Source organism: Dysidea avara, chromosome 1 (genome assembly GCF_963678975.1).
Source record: "Dysidea avara chromosome 1, odDysAvar1.4, whole genome shotgun sequence".
Taxonomy (NCBI): Eukaryota; Metazoa; Porifera; class Demospongiae; order Dictyoceratida; family Dysideidae; genus Dysidea; species Dysidea avara.
In genome coordinates, this window is record NC_089272.1 from 3,744,601 (window position 1) to 3,766,875 (window position 22,275).

Here is a 22,275-nt window from a genome sequence, read left to right on the forward strand (position 1 = left end):
GATATGTTAATATTCTCATCAATACATGTGCTTGGTAACATCATGGGTCTAAATTCAATCTCGTCTTCACTTAAGGGTAAGCCTTCATTCATGGCCTTGACAACAGAAGACTTGGAGACAAACCATTCCAGCATTGCTAAACAAAGGAAAATGAAAGTACATGCATCCATGTGTAGCAATTTAGAATACACAAATTTAGAATACACAGATCATGTTTCCATGAAAAATTTCAAGCAGAAATATAGGTCTATACACTGAAAGCATACAGTAACAATAAATTATGTAACTGCATGCATGCATTTGACAAAACCCAGCTTCCACGTACAAAGCTTTGTTAGTATTGTGGTAGCAAGCAAAAGAATTTACACCATTTATAAGCTGTGGGTGTATAAGTTTTTTACAGACTGTTTTTCAAGAGGCATTGATATCACACCCAGGTGTGGTGGGCTTTGGAGGGCTTTATATAGGGGCAAATGAAGTGTCAAAGATGATTGTACTACTGAGGTCCACATTTGACTCTCTACAGACTCTCCTTGTACTTGCTTCTACGGGGTCTGATGAAAAAACCAGAATCGTCACAACTCAGACAAGGACACAGTGGGAAATGATAGTCTAGTAGATTAGCTATCCTAAAAACGTCAGTTTGATTTTGTGTGCATGGAAATCAGGTTATCTTAAAAAGTTCAATTACGTAATAAACAAATTTCAGGGATTTTATTACTCAGCTATACTTTGGGTGGAATTATAATTTGTTGAACTCTGCCCCCTGAATATTTAGAAGAAAGAAGTCTGTATGTTTTAAGTCACATCTCACATGTCTCATAAACCATAGAATAAATACGAATAACTCACAAATGCTTGAATTTTAACACAAGGAGTGTACACGTGTTTAGAGAAAATGTGTGCCTTATGTTGTGTACAGTGGTGAAGAACTCACAATACACCTGCATATGTACCAAACAAACTGTAATATAACAGAAGGCATGCATGTGGAAAATTAACTTGTAATATTACATCATTAATAGTACTCAATCATTAACCAACTTGCTTTAACCATTATTGGCTGAAAAACAAATTTTACAAGACATCAGTCACAAAGTTTATTTTGAGTGAGCAAAGTGAGACTTCAAAGTGAGACGTCTTCTCCTATAATACATGCCAGCATGCTATATTTGATCACAACTCCTTACGTATAAAGTGTTGGATGTTAAATCAAAACAGATATCCAGTGGCTTCATTATCCTTGACATACTATGGATTTTTCAATATCTGGGTGGAGACTGATGAGTTTACTTCAAATATCAACACGTACTCTCCATCACCTTCACTCTGCCACCTGTATAATTTGACTATAACTGACAAACCTGGCATTGACACACAAAGCTTTGAGTATATGCTTAATTACATGCTTTGGGTAATTGTTTTATGCTGGTAGTAAAATAACACGTGGTAGAAATGGCGGTGGGTGTTCTATAGCATTAAAAGGCAAAAACCAAGAAGACAAATTTAGATTTTCTTTGTACTCATTCACTCAAACATAAAAAAGGATTTAATACGTGCTGGTCATTTCCATTATGTTGAGTTGTTGGGGAACCTACATTAACATTTTACATAACATTATACCTCTCTCTTGATCTCTATGATGCATTTTAAGGAATGCAACAGGCTTGTTAAATGCTTTCTTCTTCTTTGGTAAGCCAACAACCGTCAAATCTCCACCTTTCGGTCTTCCCCTTTTCTTCATGGCACTAGGTAGCTGTACGGTAGATATGTCTATGGCTATGAAAAAAGTAGTATGCATGCACTGATGAATTAAATAAGGTATGCATGTACCTCCAGAACAATCGAGAGACTCAACAACAGTAGTAGCATCAGATGGATCTGTTTGAATATGCTGTTTCATAGTAACACTTTGAGACACTTCTGGATAGTCATGAAGGGAAATCTCATAACTTTGTTCGTTTGTAGAATCTTGTCTTGCAGCACTTCTTTCATTTTGTTCTGCAATGGATATATCATCAGGTGTGTCGTCATGGTCACTGTCGTGGTGTTCATTCGCACCATGATCCTCCACATTAGCTATCTCATCTAAAGCATCAACAGTGCTCAAATCATCTAAAATATCACACAAATTATAAGTTCAATGTACATAATATTGACTTTTTGAGTATGAAAATTAGAAGTAATTAATCAGGTAGCACCTAGCATAGAGTAATTAATAAAATTGTTAAAAATGGGTTGAGGGTTATAATTGCCTTAAAGATGTTTCTGTGTTAATTATCCATAAACAATTCTGCAAAATGTTCTAATAGATGAGCCTCGAACATCCACGATCCCTAAATACAGTACAGTAAATTTTATGAGTGATCATGTGAGTAATTACACGTGACTTGGTGGCAATTTCAAAAGTGTTAATATAGAATTAGTACACCAAAGCTCAAATTGAAAAATATTCACTCTAACAGAATATTCATCACAATGAATATTCAAGTTCTCATCTTTAATTATTAGGTTACTAATCAATCACAAACAGAGCTTTATGGGGGTGCCACCAGCTCTAAAATTAGTGAGACATTTTTTTCCTACAACAGTATATACCTTCACGGTATTCTACAACTTGAGCACGATTGTACTGTAGACATACAAATTTTCAAGGTGTATAATTATCAGTGTCTTAATTTTTATAACTAACCATCATTAGCTATACTTTCTACTCCATCACAACATTCCACTGACACATGATCCCCTCGCTCCCAAATTTTTGCAATCTCTTCTAAACAAGCAAGCCTTGAGTTGAAGTCCTTCATGGATACTTCCGATGCCAACGTAGCCAATCTCTGAGTAATCCTATTCGCTTTCCTAAACTTCTCATGCTGAGAAAGCACTGCACGCTTTGGCTGTGTAACCATGCTAACAGGGATAGAATCTCCATCCGTAAACACATAGTGTTCATTCTGATCCTGTAAAATAAGCTGGCTTGATCTGTAGTACTCTAGTGTCCAACGCTCCGCACACAATGCAGGCTGGAACAGTGGCAAATTAGACTTTTGGCAAACGGCTAATATATGCTTACATGGCAGCTGCATTGCTTTTCTAAAAGAACAATTACAATCTTCTGAAGATGCAGAAATGTGAATTTTGCTTGATGATTCATACTCGTATGTATCACCTTCCTCTGGTTTCAACTTAACCTTACTAACCAAATCAATCTGCTTTACTATGTAAGAGAGGGCAAAGGGAGTGACCACCTGCATGTACTGACTCTTGACAGAACCTTTAGGAAATGGATGGGAAGGAGTCTTCTGAAATAGCGTAATGGCTCTGTGGTCTCGTTCTACATGAATACTTGACAGAACCTTCAACAATTCACGGCAAAACTGAGGGAGACGTGCAAACTTTGACATAACAGACTTCAACTTCTGGTTAATGCTCTCCACACGATTGTTGGTATGGTTTTGAAACATCAAGTTCTCATCTTTTAAGCCACACACCCACTCATCTCTTATTTCATGCCAATTGTCATTGAAATAATCCAGCACTATTTTGAGCTTAGTTTGTTTTAATTCTTCGTAAGCACTAAAATAGGCTTCTTCGTTAGTAGCATATGACATTCTTTGCAAGATGTCTAGCACATGTGACCTCTCTGCTGCTGTAATGCCCATTTTGTTACTGGTGATCTCTCTCCGAAAGGTCCTTAAAACATGATACAAGCATATCAACAATTTAGCACTGGGGAACTCTTGCAGAAGCACATTTCTTTCCGTAAAATCTTTGTCGGACATGATGGTAGTGTTCTTACCCAATCTTTATTGTGGTTCTTGAATATCAATGCCATTGCTGTAATGGTAACTGCATCTTCATTTGCAACCAACCACAGTAATACAATCTGACTTTCTCCATTTCCATCTTCAACTAGTAAAACATATAAGGGCATTCTGAGTTCATTCAGTTTGTGTGTTGCATCGATGAACAACATCTCTGGGAATCGCTTATAGTTTTCAACCATATAAGCATCTTGAAAATAAATTCCAGATAACACGTTATCATCATTTACCGTGACTTCAACTATTGCACCTAGAAAAAGTTAATAAGTTATTTTAAATCAATACTATTACCAACCTGGGGACTTCTTTAATTCCTGTATAGCATCTTCTAAGGCTTTGCTTTTGTCTGTGGCTGCTTGCGCACGAGTGGCTAAATTATGTATATCCTTCAGTATCACCACATTTCCACTGTTCGCCGACATATGTTGTTGCACTAGTTTCTTATCCGCTTTTAATTCTACTACCATGGTGGTAGCCTCATCTTGTAAAGTAACATCTAGTCGCCTCTGCTGGGGATAATGTCCAAATAACACCTAAAGCATGAAACTAGATGATCACAGTAAAAATGCAATCTAGAGCTTTCTCATACAAACTGCAGCGTCAAAACACTATCCATCAGCATTGTAAGTGGGTTGAGTCATTCAGATTATCTGGGACATTCGGGTCATGTTTTGCTTGGGTCAAGTGGGTCTCTCATGCTTCATAGAATACATGAATGAAATCACATGCAATGACAAATTAGGAGCCACCCACCACCTTACGATTCAAGAATGCATTTTGTTATTCTTGGAGATATGTACAGCCACACCCACTTATTGAAAAATGTGCTGCTCTACAGGTATATGCATGGAACTACCCCCACTTATCGTGTTGTTGTTTGTACATAACTATAGTGTGCCATCAAGTTTGTTGTAAGTTATGCTAACATGGATCCACACCCAATTATTCGAGTACTAATCTAGTTATGTTTTGGTTGTTATGAATGATATTCTGAATAATGTATGGAATAAATGCATCATAATCCTGGGGAGATGGGAAATTTAACTTCAGATTTTGCTTATATAGGATCTACTACTCTTCCAAATTAATCTGGTTATACCCGGATCACTAAATACTCTTTTGCAAATACGATAACAAGCCAAAGTAAAATGACTGACCTTGCTAAGTTTATGATTATGGTTGGAGTTGATTGAAGTCACTACCAGGTGCCTTCCATCCTGTGATGCCCGTATCTTGATCTCAGCTGGGCAATCCTTTTTAATAGTGCTAAAACAAAAATGCATTTAAATAATAAATAAGGCACCATAAAGTTATTTAGTTTGTCATCCTCTTTGCAACATTACAAGTGGACAGATTGAGCTATATTTTTGTAGTCTAGTTGGATATCTCACATGACTCAGAAAGCAAAATTCTTGTCTGTTCTATATAGCTAGTTACAAACTTTAAAGATGCCAAGAGGCTGCACTGAGACACCATTTCGGTAAACTTTCTGTGATGAGGTGGGAAATAGCAATGTGAATGGGAATGAGAGACTAACAATTAACTTTATCTAACTAATTTTGCAATTAAATTTCTTGCCTTACGATAAAACATCAAGACACACGGTAGTGTGTCGTGCGGCCCAAGAAGCCGGCGCGTAACACCCGTGAGTATATTGACAGGAAGAAAGAAAATGCAATTTTCGCACCTCCGTAGCTCTGTGCTGCCTTGATGAAACAACACGATTTTTGCTGTGGACACTCCCTCCACCTTCAGCACTCCACATTCCAAATTTGATCGAAATCGCTTCAAGCGTTCCCGAGATATGCGACTTCAAAAATTGGCTTAGTTTCTTCGTTTTTTTTTCTTCTTATTTTTCTTCCTCTTTTCGCACACTTACAAAAACTGCTATAAAACGCGAACGCCATATCCAATTGCATTGAAATTTGGCACACAGAAGGGGGGTATAAAGGCGCATCTCTGTACCCACTTTGGCTGGAATACGATAAACAGGCAAAGAGTTATGAGCGATTATTCACGAAAAATAACACCAATATGTTGTCACGCCTACAGGGTAAACCGCGTATGGGAAGAAGCTGAAAATCGGTAGGTGAATAGGTTAACTATTGAACCTCAAACCTTTTGTGGTTTGAAAGAAATCGAGCTAAAAACCAGGAAGATACAACGAAAAAACCAACAGTGTGTAACAATTACGCAATCGAGATTAGCTAATAAAAAACGACTGCTTGCCACGCCTACCAGATAAACCGCTTGGGATAATGCTTTGAAAATCGCTGTACAGATGGAGTTATCATTTTAGAAAGGCTCTTCAATGGTGTAGAAGAATCAGACTTAAAGCCACGGAGTTATAACACGAAATTCAACTTGGTGTAGCAAGTGCGAGATCGAGATACTCTAATAGAGCAGTCATCCTAATAGAGCAGTCACCCAAAGAGAATTCAAGAGATCAGTTAGAAACAAGTAACCTATATAGAGATCAGCTACAAACAAGTCACCCTGTAGAGAGATCAGCCACAAACAATTCACCCTGTAGAGAGATCAGCTAGAAGAAGTTACCTTGTAGGGAATTCATGCAACTATAGAAAGAGATAATTCAGCTAGAAGAAATCACCTTGTAGAGTTCAGCTACAAAGAAACCACAATGTAGAGAGTTTAGCTACAAACAAATCGCCCTGTGGAGAGATCAGCTAGAAGAAGTTACCTTGTAGAGAGTTCTGCTACAAAGAAACCATCATGTAGAGAGTTCAGCTGCAAACAAATCTCCCTATAGAGAAATCAGCTAGGAGAAGTTTCCTTGTAGAGAGTTCAGTTACAAAGAAACCATCATGTAGAGAATTCATTTACAAACTAGTGGCCCTGTAGAGACATCAGCTAGAAGAAGTTACCTTGTAAAGAGTTCAGCTACATAGAAATCATTCTGTAAAGAGCTCAGCTGCAAACAAATCACCTGTACAGAATTCAGCTACAAACAAATCACCCTGTAGAAAGATCAGCTAGAAGAAGTCACCTTGTACAGAGTTCAGTTACAAAGAAACCACCATGTAGGGAGTTCAGCTAGAAGAAGTTACCTTGTGGAGAGTTCAGCTCCAAAGAAACCATTATGAAGAGAGTTCAGCTGCAAACAAATCTCCCTGTAGAGAGTTCAGTTAGAAGAAGTTACCTTGTAGAGAGTTCAGCTACAAAGAAACCATTCTGTAAAGAGCTCAGCTGCAAACAAATCACCTGTACAGAATTCAGCTACAAACAAATCACCCTGTAGAAAGATCAGCTAGAAGAAGTCAACTTGTAGAGAGTTCAGCTACAAAGAAACCACCATGTAGGGAGTTCAGTTAGAAGAAGTTACTTTGTGGAGAGTTCAGCTACAAAGAAACCATCATGAAGAGAGTTAAGCTGCAAACAAATCTCCCTGTAGAGAGTTCAGTTAGAAGAAGTTACCTTGTAGAGAGTTCAGCTACAAAGAAACCATTCTGTAAAGAGCTCAGCTGCAAACAAATCACCTGTACAGAATTCAGCTACAAACAAATCACCCTGTAGAGAGATCAGCTAGAAGAAGTTACCTTGTAGAGAGAGTTCAGCTACAAATTTAAAGAAACCATCAAGTGGAGAGTTCAGCTGCAAACAAATCACCTGTAGAGAGTTCAGCTACAAAGAAACCACCATGTAGGAAGTTCAGCTAGAAGAAGTTACCTTGTAGAGAGTTCAGCTACAAAGAAACCATCATGAAGAGAGTTCAGCTGCAAACAAATCTCCCTGTAGAGAGTTCAGTTAGAAGAAATTACCCTGTAGAGAGTTCAGCTACAAAGAAACCATCATGAAGAGAATTCAGTTACAAACAAATCACCCTGTAGAGAGATCAGCTAGAAGAAGTCACCTTGTAGAGAGTTCAGCTACAAAGAAACCACCATATAGAGAGTTCAGATGCAAACAAATCACCCTGTAGAAAAATCAGCTACAAACAAATCACCCTGTAGAAAGATCAGCTAGAAGAAGTCAACTTGTAGAGAGTTCAGCTACAAAGAAACCACCATGTAGGGAGTTCAGCTAGAAGAAGTTACTTTGTGGAGAGTTCAGCTACAAAGAAACCATCATGAAGAGAGTTAAGCTGCAAACAAATCTCCCTGTAGAGAGTTCAGTTAGAAGAAGTTACCTTGTAGAGAGTTCAGCTACAAAGAAACCATTCTGTAAAGAGCTCAGCTGCAAACAAATCACCTGTACAGAATTCAGCTACAAACAAATCACCCTGTAGAGAGATCAGCTAGAAGAAGTTACCTTGTAGAGAGTTCAGCTACAAATTTAAAGAAACCATCATGTGGAGAGTTCAGCTGCAAACAAATCATCTGTAGAGAGTTCAGCTACAAAGAAACCATCATGAAGAGAGTTCAGCTGCAAACAAATCTCCCTGGAGAGAGTTCAGTTAGAAGAAGTTACCTTGTAGAGAGTTCAGCTACAAAGAAACCATCATGAAGAGAATTCAGCTACTAACAAATCACCCTGTAGAGAGATCAGCTAGAAGAAGTCACCTTGTAGAGAGTTCAGCTACAAAGAAACCACCATATAGAGAGTTCAGATGCAAACAAATCACCCTGTAGAAAAATCAGTTACAAACAAATCACCCTGTAGAAAGATCAGCTAGAAGAAGTCACCTTGTAGAGAGTTCAGCTACAAAGAAACCACCATGTAGGGAGTTCAGCTAGAAGAAGTTAACTTGTAGAGAGTTCAGCTACAAAGAAACCATTCTGTAAAGAGCTCAGCTGCAAACAAATCATCTGTATAGAATTCAGCTACAAACAAATCACCCTGTAGAGAGATCAGCTAGAAGAAATTACCATGTTGAGAGTTCAGCTACAGTAAAAAGAAACCACCATGTAGAGAGTTCAGCTGCAAACAAATCTCCCTGTAGAGAGTTCAGTTAGAAGAAGTCACCTTGTAGAGAGTTCAGCTACAAAGAAACCATCATGAAGAGAGTTCAGCTGCAAACAAATCACCCTGTAGATAGATCAGCTAGAAGAAGTCACCTTGTAGAGAGTTCAGCTACAAAGAAACCACCATATAGAGAGTTCAGCTGCAAACAAATCACCCTGTAGAAAAATCAGCTACAAACAAATCACCCTGTAGAAAGATCAGCTAGAAGAAGTCACCTTGTACAGAGTTCAGCTACAAAGAAACCACCATGTAGAGAGTTCAGCTACAAAGAAACCATCATGAAGAGAGTTCAGCTGCAAGCAAATCTCCCTGTAGAGAGTTCAGTTAGAAAAAGTTACCTTGTAGAGAGTTCAGCTACAAAGAAACCATTCTGTAAAGAGCTCAGTTGCAAACAAATCACCTGTATAGAATTCAGCTACAAACAAATCACCCTGTAGAGAGATCAGCTAGAAGAAATTACCTTGTAGAGAGTTCAGCTACAATAAAAAGAAACCACCATGTAGAGAGTTCAGCTGCAAAGAAATCACCCTGTAGAAAATTCTGCCACAAACAAATTGCCCTGTAGAAAGATCAGTTAGAAGAAGTTATCTTGTAGAGAGTTCAGCTACACAGAAACCACCATGTAGAGAGTTCAGCTAGAAGAAATTACCTTGTAGAGAGTTCAGCTACAAAGAAACTATTCTGTAAAGAGCTCAGCAGCAAAAAATCACCTGTACAGAATCCAGCTAAAAATAAATCACCCTGTAGAGAGAACAGTTAGAAGAAGTTACCTTGTTGATAGTTCAGCTACAAACAAATCACCCTGTAGAGAGATCAGCTAGAAAAAGTTACCTTGAAGAGTATTCAGTTACACAGAAACCACCATGGACAGTTCTGTAATAAGTCACTAAGTCTAAGTCCTTGAAATTAGGTTAGGTGATCCTAAGGCTGCAGCACATGTTGCTGTCAGACCTTCAGTGCTGGTCACTGTAAAGCATTAATACAATACAATACAATACAATACAAAATATATGTATTATATATATAATTCGTACATTTACTGATAAAATCAGAAATATTTAAGGTACATCTGCTTCATCTTTTCTTCTTCCTGTGGTAAAGAAAAAAAGATAGGTTAAAAAAGTCCCAAAGCAGGCCATAGGCCGGCTTTGGGGTATACAAATACAAAAAGAAGTGAAATCTAATCCAAAACAGCCAAGCTGTAAAAAAAGTGTGCGGCCCTCAAAAAGGCTATGGTGAAAAAAGATGTGAAATCCAAGGTGACGGCCAAGAAATGGCTGTGATGGTAGGTTAATGGTAAAAATTTTAATAACGACAATTCAGGTGAATTTTGTGCCAATTGACCAAGCGGCACCAAAATTCACCTGAATTGTTGTTATTAAAATTTTTACCATTAACCTACCATCACAGCCATTTCTTGGCCGCCACCTTGGATTTCACATCTTTTTTCACCATAGCCTTTTTGAGGGCCGCACACTTTTTTTACAGCTTGGCTGTTTTGGATTAGATATTTATTTACTGTATAGTCCAAATTAGGGCTGAGACAAATGGTTCAAAACTTCAAACCTTTGTTCGGTTTCACAACATTAGACTACTGCTTTAACCTTCCAAAGCTTTGTTACCATGGATACTAGCATGTTAAACTACGTAGTTCCTTGAGTATAAAACTTTAGTGGGCAACTTGTATTACATGTTGGTATAATTATAGAGTTTAAAAGTGGTTCTGCTAGAGCTGTAACAAAGTGAGAGCTTGTACTACAGTATACAAACTAATAACCATCAATTGTGTTCATTAATTGCTGACACTACATCTTCGAAGCTTCGGTAGCATTTCCAATAGAAGCTTCGGAGAGTGCATTTGGACATTTATTTCAGCCCTAGTCCAAATCAAGATAGATATCTATGGAAGAAGGATAACAGCACTCGACTATTAAAAGATTTTCAATCACTCTTCAAATTTTATGTGCTTACACAAATTCCACAAACGATCTGCATTATTGTACCTTGCAAGTACAAATCAAATAAACCTGAATTCGCTTTAAGAACTCTAAAGTAGAGTTCACTACTCAAGACTAGCTACTTTTTCTTCCTTCTGCAAATAAATTCTAAAGGAGGCAACCACTTGACATTTTTGAAGTCACTAGTGGGGTAAATTTTAAAATTAGATCAAACCCCCACTATTCTCCCATGTATGCCTGGGAGGGGGGATAGGTGTATAAACACTGATGTGGACAGAAAGAAATAAAGGTGGCCTGTAATTTACAGCATTTTTCACTCAGATGCAAACTAATTTGCCCTGCAGAAACTAGTTATTCTATCATGATTATGTCATACACAATACAGCTGTGTGTCTCTTTCTCTCACTCTCACTCACACGCAAACTATGATAGCTACTTGCAGTAGCAAAAATAATGTGCACAGTGAATAGCCACCGAGAGCCATGATGGCAACTTACAGTTGGTTAGGGCGCTCTCCTTTGCTTTCACTTTTGTACTTCTTTCCTCCTTCAACACAACAATAGGTGATTTCAGAATAGACCAAGCTGTGGTTAAAGGTTCTATTGGGTGCTCTCTGCTTGGCTGCTTTAATCGTACTGCTGTCTCTAGTAGAAAACTGAACAAAATGCCGCTTCTGATAATTTATTATCTCCTGTTCTAAGGCTGAAAATGACCCAAATTGACTTCCTACTTGTATATCGGAGCTTGTGTTGGTCATCACCTGCCTGGGAAATCCTTGACAGCCACCACGCGGTAAATCTCGCGGTAAACAATAGATCACGTGAGTAAATTATAGATCACGTGATGAGTGCCGGAAGAATAACTGTTGCTCCGGGACCGGACGAATAGCAACTACGTATTATAAAAAGGAAAAGATTCGTACGCACGCAATTTATTACAGTACACTCAGGGATGGGGTAAAACCGGGACGGGGACAGGGACGGGGACGGGGACAATATAGGGGTAAAACGGGGACGGGGAAAGTAAGGGTAAAACCGGGACGGGGACGGGGACGGCCAACAGGAGTAAAACCGGGACGAGGACAGCCGAGGTATAGGGACCACTGTTAGAGTAAGCTATTTTCTCTGAAGGGATTGAATCTTGGATTGGATATAAGTTATGTATGGCTAAGCAAAAATATCAAGTAGCTTTGAGGTAATTTAATCTTTAAACTGTCACTTAAGGTTTGAGAGATTTTGACGTCCTTATAAACTAGTGCATGGCTTAGCTAAGAAAAAATCAAGTAGCTTTCTCGAGTAACCTTTGAACTACCGTATAAGGTTAGAGAGATTTTGACATCCTCAGCTAGCTATATAAACCCAGACCTCACACTAAGACACTCTTCAGTGGTTTTTCAAATGGATTGTGAAGTGGAAGATCAAATCATTTCGTGCCCAGATTGTAATTATTGTCTTTGTGCATACAAGATCCCCGGGAAGCCTGCACAGTATTAAAAATTACTTTCTAGCGATTTGAATGTAGCTCTGGACTATAACCAAGTTGTAGATCACTTGGAGAATTCTGACACAACGTATAAGGAGTACATCAACACTTTGGATGCTAATTCTTCCATCCAACCTAAAGGAGGGACAGTATTCCTTTATGATCTAGGTCTATAGATGAAGCACAGTGGGAAGTCAAGAAAAAGAAGCTAAGGCAAGTGGAATTATTTAGCTCAAGCTGCTGTGCATGCTGAAAATTAGTTTACTCATATGCTAGGCAAGAATTCATAATATAGTAGTGGGGGAGAGTGTCTAACTGAAATACTTCCATGGAACACACTGTGTTGAATTACACCTGAGTCTGATCAAAGAATAAAGACTTGCCCTTAGCAGCACCAATTAATGCTAATCAAACATTCTCTATCACCAGTGGAGGTAGTTTTCTGTTTATATCCACAGGTATTTTCATGTAGGATAATATAGCTATACTTAGTAATATATAAGGTCATAGGCAGATCTGAGGGTGGTGCAAGGGGTGCTGTGCCCCCCCTGGCCCCCCTTGGACCTACGGCACTATATTGATACCAGAAACTGGAATCATGCATTCATACTGTTCAAAAGTATAGAAAACTAATGGACAAATAGAAGACAACAGTTATAAGTACACTTTACAGTTTATACTGTACATTGTAAAGAAAGTGAGACAAATAAGTTTGATTTTTGTGCTAAGATCGAGATACTCTAATAGAGCAGTCACTACTCTAATAGAACAGTCACAATTCTAATGTCATTATAACAATACTATAGCTGTACCTTAATTTAGTACACTTTACCATCAAACAGGTTTTATCTCAAATAGGCTAACTAATCTTTATATGCATTGCAAGCATACACGTTGTTAGCTAAATGTTATCAAAAATGCTCCCACATTCAAACCTATAGGTCTAATTTTTAAAAATTTTCTCTAACTACAGTCTTACAACTGTATGTTTATCATTCATCCAGCCATACTGAATAAAGTTATGCAACTAAATATAACTTGCATACTAGAATTCCTCTTAGTGGAATAAACACTGTTGTACACTAAAACTCCTTGCCCCTCCTTGGCCGCTTCCTAGATCCTCCTATGTATAAGATTGCCACTAGCTAGCTATACTGATCGGACAAATGATGACATGATAAACACTGAAAATAATTATAGGATTAGCTATTTAAGACACTAAAATCATGAATTAAAAATGAAGCTCAGTACCTACAGTATAATAAAACAAATGCTAAGAAATATCATAGACATAACAATGTGTGGCATGCAAAACATAGAGTTATTATCTACGAAAGGTAACTGATTAGCATGTGAACCAGTTGAAATTTTCAACTTTGTGGTCATGTTAGAGGAATATTTTACAAATGACTGTTGTTTTGTTGACTTCATACCATCATAATATTAGGGACGTCCATGCCACAATATCTTGATAGAATAATGATGAGTAACAATGACAATTAAGTTATTGATTTCTTTGAGGCTGGTAGATTCTATGCTGATCAGAATTACCCATGGACTTTTATTGGTAAACAGGCATGACAAAACTTTTGATTTACCTTTGCATTAATAAAACTGATTTCTTATACTGTTTGCAGTACAGGCAGTAGCAGCAATTCAATCAGCAATGATATATTTTGCCTTTCAAGGTGGCGTGCTGGGAAATTCAGTTCCACAATAAGCCATGACATGGCCTGGGATGGGAAATATGATCCATCAATCCAAGGAGTCAAGCAAAAACAATTAAGTTTAACTTCATCCATCTCAGACTGATAAAGATCCTCTGAGGAGGAAGAAAGATCAAACATTTTATCATTGGCTTCTTTCAAAGAAAGGAAATTGTATGCGGCATTTTTGTAGCAGCTTCGTTGTCCAATTCAGCATTGGCCAGGTCTAGGTGTTCATCCATACAAGCTACAATTAGCAGCACTGCTGTAATGATATCTGCATAATCAGTGTTAAAGCACTGGACTGATGTGTGATAAGCAAGAGCTAACTGAACTAATGTGTGGACAGAAATTCCAGCATGATAGTAAACCTCCATTCTGGCAAGCTCATTGTATGCTGAAAATACTTGTGGATATAAACAGAAAACTACCTCCACTGCATGGTGATAGAGAACATTTGATTAGCATTAATTGGTGTTGATAAGGTCAAGTCTTTATTCTTTGATCAAACTCAGGTGTAACTTAACACAGTGTGTTCTATGGAAGTATTTCAGTTAGACACTCTCCTCCACTACTATATTATGAACTCTTGCCTAGCATATGAGTAAACTAATTTTCAGCTTGCACGGTGGCTTGAGCTAAATAATTCCACTTGCCTTAGCTTCTTTTTCTTGACTTCCCACTGTGCTTTATCTAAAGGCCTAGATCATAAAGGAACACTGTCCCTCCTTTATAGGTTGGATGGGAGAATTAGCATCCAAAGTGTTGATGTACTCCTTATACGTTGTGTCAGAATTCTCCAAGTGATCTACAACTTGGTTATAGTCCAGAGCTACATTCAAATCGCTAGAAAGTAATTTTTTAATACTGTGCAGGCTTCCTGGGCATCTTGTCACAGTATGCACAAAGACAATAATTGCACTGCTAAGGAAGCGTTTGTCAGATGAAACAATTAAGCGACTTTAAAAAAATTTTTTTTTCGTTTACAAGATACACGCGTCTACACTGGAAGCAGGTTTTCAAGGCTCTGTCATGGAGCGTCAGATAACTTTTAAACCTTTCCCCGATTCTAGCAGGAATGGCCAAGATGACATCTACTTTCACGTAAAACGCAACAGCTTAATACGGCCTTTTTCATGGTACAAAGTAGGGGGTTTAACATTACACATAAAACCATTGGCAATGAAAATATTGGCTCACCCCAACAATCCAGGCGCGAACTTTTTAACGAATCCCGGTGATACAAGGCTAGATCATTCCTTGGTTGAATACTTCAGCTAGTTATACCATTCGTTACGAACGTTATACATGATACAAATAATTTTATAAAAATCACCATCTCAATCCAATAGTCGCATACCCCGGCTGAGCACTAATTATTAGCGAAGCGCGTGCTATATTGCGTGGGCGAGTTGCAATGGAGAAGCATTCCTTTCGTGAATGTTTAATTCATCAACTTTTCAATGGTCAATAGCCATTGTACATCATGCTAATAACACGTTAAACTATTTTGATCACATGATCCAACTTTGTAAATGTAATCAAATAAATATTAATTTTTTTTAAAATGGTCAATATAAAACTTTCAAGTTAGCTGTTTGCAGATCTCCAGAATGTAAACCTGTGGAAATAACGGACACATTTTAATTGGTGAATTTAAAAGAATCTTTATCACGCACGCACAAACACACACACACACACTCACACACACACACACACACACTCAGTCACACACACACTACACTACACTACACTACACTACACTACACTACACTACACTACACTACACTACACTACACTACACTACACTACACTACACTACACTACACTACACTACACTACACTACACTACACTACATATTCACATAAAAATAAAACACTACAAGGTATGGTAAGGGATGTTTACATTAGTTAATTTTGTGGTCCACCACATGTAGCAACAAGGGAAATGTGTATCTGTGATAAAGAATTTAATTTAGATTCTAATATCATAATTAGATGGTCAGACTACCTTTGTCAACTAGAGATGAACTGACTTTTGGTAAAAAGCGAGGGGTAGCCAATGCCTTGGGACTAGGCATGAGGCTATTATGCTCCAAAAATTGAGCATTATGCTTTTGAGCAGTGCTCAAAAAATCACCTATTATGCTTTTGAGAATTGCCCATTATTCCCAAAATTATGCCACCATAATTGGCTAATAATGCCAGTTTATTGCTGTATCAGACCATTTTCATTGATGTTTAAGCTTCAAATAGTCTTGAATTCTTTAGCTGGTTGCTGTATTAGAGAATTTCATTTCAATATGACTGCTTTATTAGGGTAAATAATATTCAATGACTGTTCTATTAGAGTTTCTGACTGCTCTATTAGAGTATCTCGATCTTTTTTAACGGAATTGTGCAATCTGCAGATTTTCCTACTGTTAAAGCTTTATAATCACCTCAAAATGCTAGCATAATTCCTGATTTCCACACATACCTATTATGCCCGAAATTATGCCAGCATAATCGCCGCATCCCTACTTGGGACTCTTGTACACTATGTGAGAAATCCAATCAGAAATACACAAATATTTTAGAAACCAAATCCTAAATCCAAAATCACGTAAAAATAATGGAGAAAGTGAGTTTAACAAAGTAGACAATGATCGATCACGAATAGCTAAAACAAGATGTAGATCAACAACTGTACAGGTAGCTAGTTACTAGTTAGCAATCTCACTAAATGCTTTCAAAATACATAAAGATTGGGACTCTCGTACACACCATTTGGGTGCTTTGCGTGGGCGTTGGCAACCCCTCTGGTACACCATTTTGGTGTTTTGCATGGGCGTTGACTACCCCTCGAAAAAAACAAAAACAAAAAGACTACACAGAAGATGAGCCCTGCACAGCTACGTGGGTTTCTTTGTACAAAGCATACACTCACCTTATTTGCACAGTGCCCAATCGTCATCATGGACGCTTCCACCTCCCACCGTGCACTAAAGTAATAGAAACACCATTAAAATAATAATATAAGCATTAATATTATTATAGCATAACACAGCAGCTCAATATTACAGCATGATAAACAAACCGAAGTATTTATACAGAAAACTACGTCCTAGACATTTAATCGTCTTTGAGCAAGGCCATTTTTGTGGTATTACGTAATGAACAGACTTCTTATAGTGATGTAACGTAGAGTATAAAGAGTCGCGTGATTGTAATTATCATGAGTTGTTGTAATCTTGAGTGTGCTGGTGATTGTTGTATTGATTAACAGAATTATTAACAATTGTTTGACTTGTTAGTGAACGCACCGCAGCAACCGCCACATGGTGTCAGAAGTGGGATGGCTGGCATTCAGTTGAAAACGCCGGAACCTTTCGACTTCAATAATCCAGACAGCTGGTCCAAATGGAAAAGAAGATTCGAACAGTTTAGAGAAGCGTCTGGTTTATCGGGAGAATCTGAAACTCGACAAGTGAGCACACTGTTGTATACGATGGGAGAAAATGCGGACAACGTTCTAACTTCCACGCGAATTACTAGTGAAGAACGAAAGAAATATGACACTGTCCTGGCCAAACTTGACGGGTTCTTCAAAGTTAGAAGGAACGTAATTTTTGAAAGAGCCAAATTTAATCGTCGCAACCAATTACCTGGTGAAACGGTGGAGCAGTACATCTCCGAGCTTTATGCCTTAGTAGAGACTTGTGAGTACGGAAACTTAACAGAAGAGATGCTCCGTGACAGAATTGTTGTTGGAATAAGAGATGAAGCCATTTCCAAACGCCTTCAGCTCGACCCGGAACTAACGCTCGACAAAGCTAAGAAGGCAGTACGTTTGAACGAAGCTGTACAAGATCAGCAACGTCAGTTAAAAGGTGAAGGGACCATGCAAGATCCTGTAGTAGTGGATGCTGTATCCAAGTATTCCAACAAGAGAGCCATTGGTGGAAAAACCACACCCCACCCACAACAACTCAGAGGAGGCATGTTGCCAGACAGACAACAATCTGCACAAGCATGCAGTAGGTGTGGTCACAGTAGACATCCAGAAGGTGTTAAGTGTCCAGCTATCAGTGCCACATGCCACAGATGTAACAGAAGAGGGCATTACAGCTCACTTTGTTTTTCCAAGACTAAGAAACAAACATTTTCAGTTGACACTTCACCCACTGATGAATTATCTGTAGATACCACACCCAGTGAGAAACTACCTCCTGTTGAAGAACTGTCCCTTGATACTGCATTCCTAGATGCCATGGCAACCAGTTCAGAATCGTCTTGGTATGTTACAGTGACTCTGGATACCAAAGTTGTTCAGTTCAAACTAGACACTGGTGCTGCAGTAACAGCCATATCAGAGGAAACATACCGTGCACTTCCAAAAACAGAGTTGAAGAAGCCCTCTAAGATATTGTCAGGACCTGCCAACCAAAAGTTGACTGTACTGGGACAATTTACAGGTGCTCTGTCTAACAAAGAGATTTCATCTAGACAGGAAATCTTCGTAGTACAGGGCTTGAGACACAACCTCTTAGGATTACCAGCCATCACAGCACTGCAGCTCATTTGCAGAATTCATACTATGGTTGCTGAGGACATTTACAGCCAGTTTCCCACAGTTTTCCGAGGTTTAGGCACTTTAGGGGATGAATATTTGATTAAACTCAAGGATGATGCACAGCCACATTCTCTTCATACCCCTCGTAACATACCACTACCGCTTCGTAAGAAAGTCCAAGAAGAATTAACTCGAATGGAGTCTGGTGGTATTATTTCTAAGGTTGACGAGCCCACACCATGGTGTGCTGGGATGGTGGTGGTTCCAAAAAAATCTGGGGCCATCAGAATTTGTGTCGATTTGAAGAAATTGAATGAAGGTGTTCTCAGAGAAGTACACCCGATGCCCAAAGTAGATGAAACTTTAGCCTTGTTAGCTGGTGCCACTATATTTTCCAAACTCGATGCCAATAGTGGGTTTTGGCAAATTCCTCTTGCCAAAGATTCTCGCCACCTTACAACATTCATAACCCCATTTGGGCGGTATTGTTTTAACAAATTGCCTTTTGGCATCACAAGTGCCCCAGAACTATTTCAGAAACGAATGAAGAGAATTCTTGAGGGTCTGCAAGGGGTAGTATGCCAGATGGATGATATCCTTGTGTTTGGTTCCACCCCACAAGAACACAACTCTAGATTGTTGGCAGTACTTCAGCAACTACAGTCAGCTAATGTCACCCTGAACCGTACTAAGTGTGAATTCAACCAAAAATCTGTGAAATTCCTGGGACACCTTGTTGATAGTCAAGGAATCAGAGCAGACCCAGAGAAGATTGCAGCAGTATCTAATATGAAACCCCCTACTAGTGTTACTGAGCTACGCAGGTTCCTGGGAATGGCTAACCAGTTAGGGAAATTTTCTCCCCGGCTATCCCAAATTAGTCAGCCATTACGTGAGTTACTGAGTCCGTCACATGCTTGGGTGTGGGGCCCAACACAGGAAGATTCATTCATAGCAATTAAAACTGAATTGACACAACCAACAGTCCTGGCACTCTATGACCCTGAAGCCAGCAGCAAAGTATCTGCTGATGCATCCTCCTACGGGTTGGGTGCGGTTCTCCTCCAACAGTCAGGCCAAGTCTGGAAGCCAGTGGCGTACGCATCCCGCTCCATGACGGAGACTAAACGTCGCTACGCCCAGATAGAAAAAGAGGCCCTGGCAGTTACATGGGCATGTGACAAATTTGCAAACTACATACTGGGTACTCACTTTCTAATAGAATCAGATCACAAGCCACTCATCCCATTGTTGAATGCCAAAAACCTTGACCATTTACCTCCTAGAATTCTTCGTTTTAGACTCAGAATGGCCAGGTTTAATTACACTGTGTCACATGTACCTGGAAAGCTATTGACTACAGCTGATGCCTTATCAAGAGCACCATCCCCACTTTGTGACAATCAACTTCAAGAAGAAGTAGAATGGTTTGTTGATACTGTAGTAGCAGCTCTACCAGCTGGGGAGCATCGCTTGAAACAGTACAAAGATGCTCAGGATGATGACTCGACGTGCATGACAGTGAAAAGATGGTGCCTAGAGGGTTGGCCTGCCAAATCTCCTACAGATGTTGACCTGAGTGCATTTTGGAAGGTGAGAAGTTTCTTTTCGCTTCATAATAATTTGCTATTATATAACCAGCGTATTGTTATTCCTTCTTCTTTAAGAAAGGAGACCTTGGCAAAGATTCACGAGGGGCATCAAGGGATCGAACGCTGTAGAGCCAGAGTGAGGTGCTCCGTTTGGTGGCCTGAGATTACCAAGGATACTGCTGAGATAGTTCGTCAGTGTCCCACATGTGCTAGAGAATCCCAACAAAGGAGAGAACCCCTGATCAAGTCGACACTCCCAGATTATCCATGGCAAATTATAGGGACAGATTTGTTTGAACTGGAAGGTACCAAGTACTTGTTAACAGTAGACTATTTTTCAAGGTACCCTGAAGTAACCAAGTTGACTACAACTACCTCAGCAGCTGTCATTAGCCACCTCAAAAATGTGTTCTCACATCATGGAATCCCGGAAGTAGTTCGCAGCGATAATGGTCCACAATTCTCAGCTCTAGAGTTTACTCAGTTTGCAAATGAATATGGATTCTGTCACATCACAAGCAGCCCCAAGTATCCCCAAAGTAATGGGCAAGCTGAACGCATGGTTCAAACTGTTAAACATTTACTGAAAAACAGTAAAGATCCATACATGGCGATGCTTACTTATAGGTCAACACCTCTTCCCTGGTGTGGAAGGAGCCCAGCTGAATTGAGTATGGGGAGACAGATCCGAACTTGTGTTCCTACTGCAGACTGTAAGCTGATTCCTCAATGGACCTATTTGGAAGAATTTCAGAAGTCTGATGCCACATACAAGCTGAAACAGAAGGACAATTTTGACAAACGTCATAGGACCAAGGATTTACCTATGATCCCCGATGACACTCCCGTTTGGATAGACTCTGATAATGGTCCAGTTTCGGGCAGAGTGGTTACTTCAGCAGAAACCCCCAGATCCTATCTTGTAGAGACTCCTTCAGGTCAACTTCAGAGGAACAGAATCCAATTAAGAGTTGTTCCTCAAGAATCTAATGCTGGGTTTCATGAAGAACTGTCAGAACCAGAAGAGCCTCACCGAATGATGACTAGAAGTCAAACTGGGACTGAGATTCGTCCCCCCCGCCGTTTCTCTTAAGGGGGAGATGTGGTATTACGTAATGAACAGACTTCTTATAGTGATGTAACGTAGAGTATAAAGAGTCGCGTGATTGTAATTATCATGAGTTGTTGTAATCTTGAGTGTGCTGGTGATTGTTGTATTGATTAACAGAATTATTAACAATTGTTTGACTTGTTAGTGAACGCACCGCAGCAACCGCCACAATTTTAACGAAGGCACAAATTGTGCGTGGGCGGGCAATTCATTACATTCTGTTCGCCGTTTATAACTATCACTGGCAAACTAATGTATATACAATATCAAAGAACGTATATATTTAAACAGTTGCATGATACTTATAAACTGTTTTTTCACTGTCAACCACTTCTTGTGCGTGGGCGACCCACCACCCCTCCCCTCCGCACCCTTCCACCCACCCCCCCTAGCTATATGATATACGTGCTATACAGGTGAGCATATTAAAAGTTGCTAAAATTAGCTAACAGGTTTCTGTAGAATCAGTTTTTTTTTAAAAATTCTAATTGAACAAACAGTACATTTTCATACTATAGCTGAATGACATTAAAAAATTACATTGAATTGTTCTGATATGTTAAATAAACCGTTTGCTATGCACTGCTAAGGAAGCGTTTGTTAAATAAACCGCTTTTACCAACATATTACGCACAAAACTATCTTCTAAACTGTTTTATAGTGTGACTAACGTGTTTTTCCCACAAATTCTCTCGACAAAGCCTCAAAGCTGCTCTTCATTTCGTTCGCGTACGTAAGGGATACGCCCCCTTTCAACTCTAAGCGATAGGCTATTCCTGGCAGTGTACGAGGCCTGCACCGTTGTTTTTCAGTTGCTAAATGCCTGAAAACCTCAAGGGGAAGGTAGTCTGAGGAAAGTCACCACACCCGTATTTCAGTCCGCCGAAAAGAAACCACCTCAGAGCAAAGTTCACCTGTGCAGAAGTTTAATACAGACTTCATTTCACTTTTACTTCTTACGTAAAAGCTGCTTTCACCGTTATTAAACGATTTTGCTCACGTGGGTGCGTACGGACAATCATAGGTAGATAGGTAGATAGATAGGTACACACACACACACTTTTACGAAAACAATTACAGTAAACCAGGCGCACGCCCACAGCCGGTCTTCGCGTGCGCCTGGT

General features: G+C 39.2%; 1 protein-coding gene and 1 long non-coding RNA gene across 2 annotated transcripts; both read right to left on the reverse strand.

Annotated features, from left to right (window-relative positions):
• On the reverse strand, positions 1 to 3,662 carry LOC136257271 (uncharacterized). Its single transcript, XM_066050715.1, has 5 exons — positions 2,693 to 3,662; positions 1,834 to 2,115; positions 1,624 to 1,779; positions 1,253 to 1,336; positions 1 to 136 (listed from the first exon to the last, which is right to left on the reverse strand). The coding sequence occupies exons 1-4, from the start codon at positions 3,660 to 3,662 to the stop codon at positions 1,302 to 1,304; spliced, it is 1,443 nt and encodes a 480-aa protein (XP_065906787.1). The 3' UTR covers positions 1 to 136; positions 1,253 to 1,301.
• An 11,754-nt stretch (positions 3,663 to 15,416) lies between these two features.
• LOC136248302 (uncharacterized) lies at positions 15,417 to 22,163 on the reverse strand. The gene is made up of 3 exons (XR_010697750.1): positions 21,823 to 22,163; positions 16,823 to 16,877; positions 15,417 to 15,514 (listed from the first exon to the last, which is right to left on the reverse strand). It is a non-coding gene; the product is annotated as an uncharacterized lncRNA (long non-coding RNA).
• Between the last annotated feature and the right edge of the window lie 112 nt (positions 22,164 to 22,275).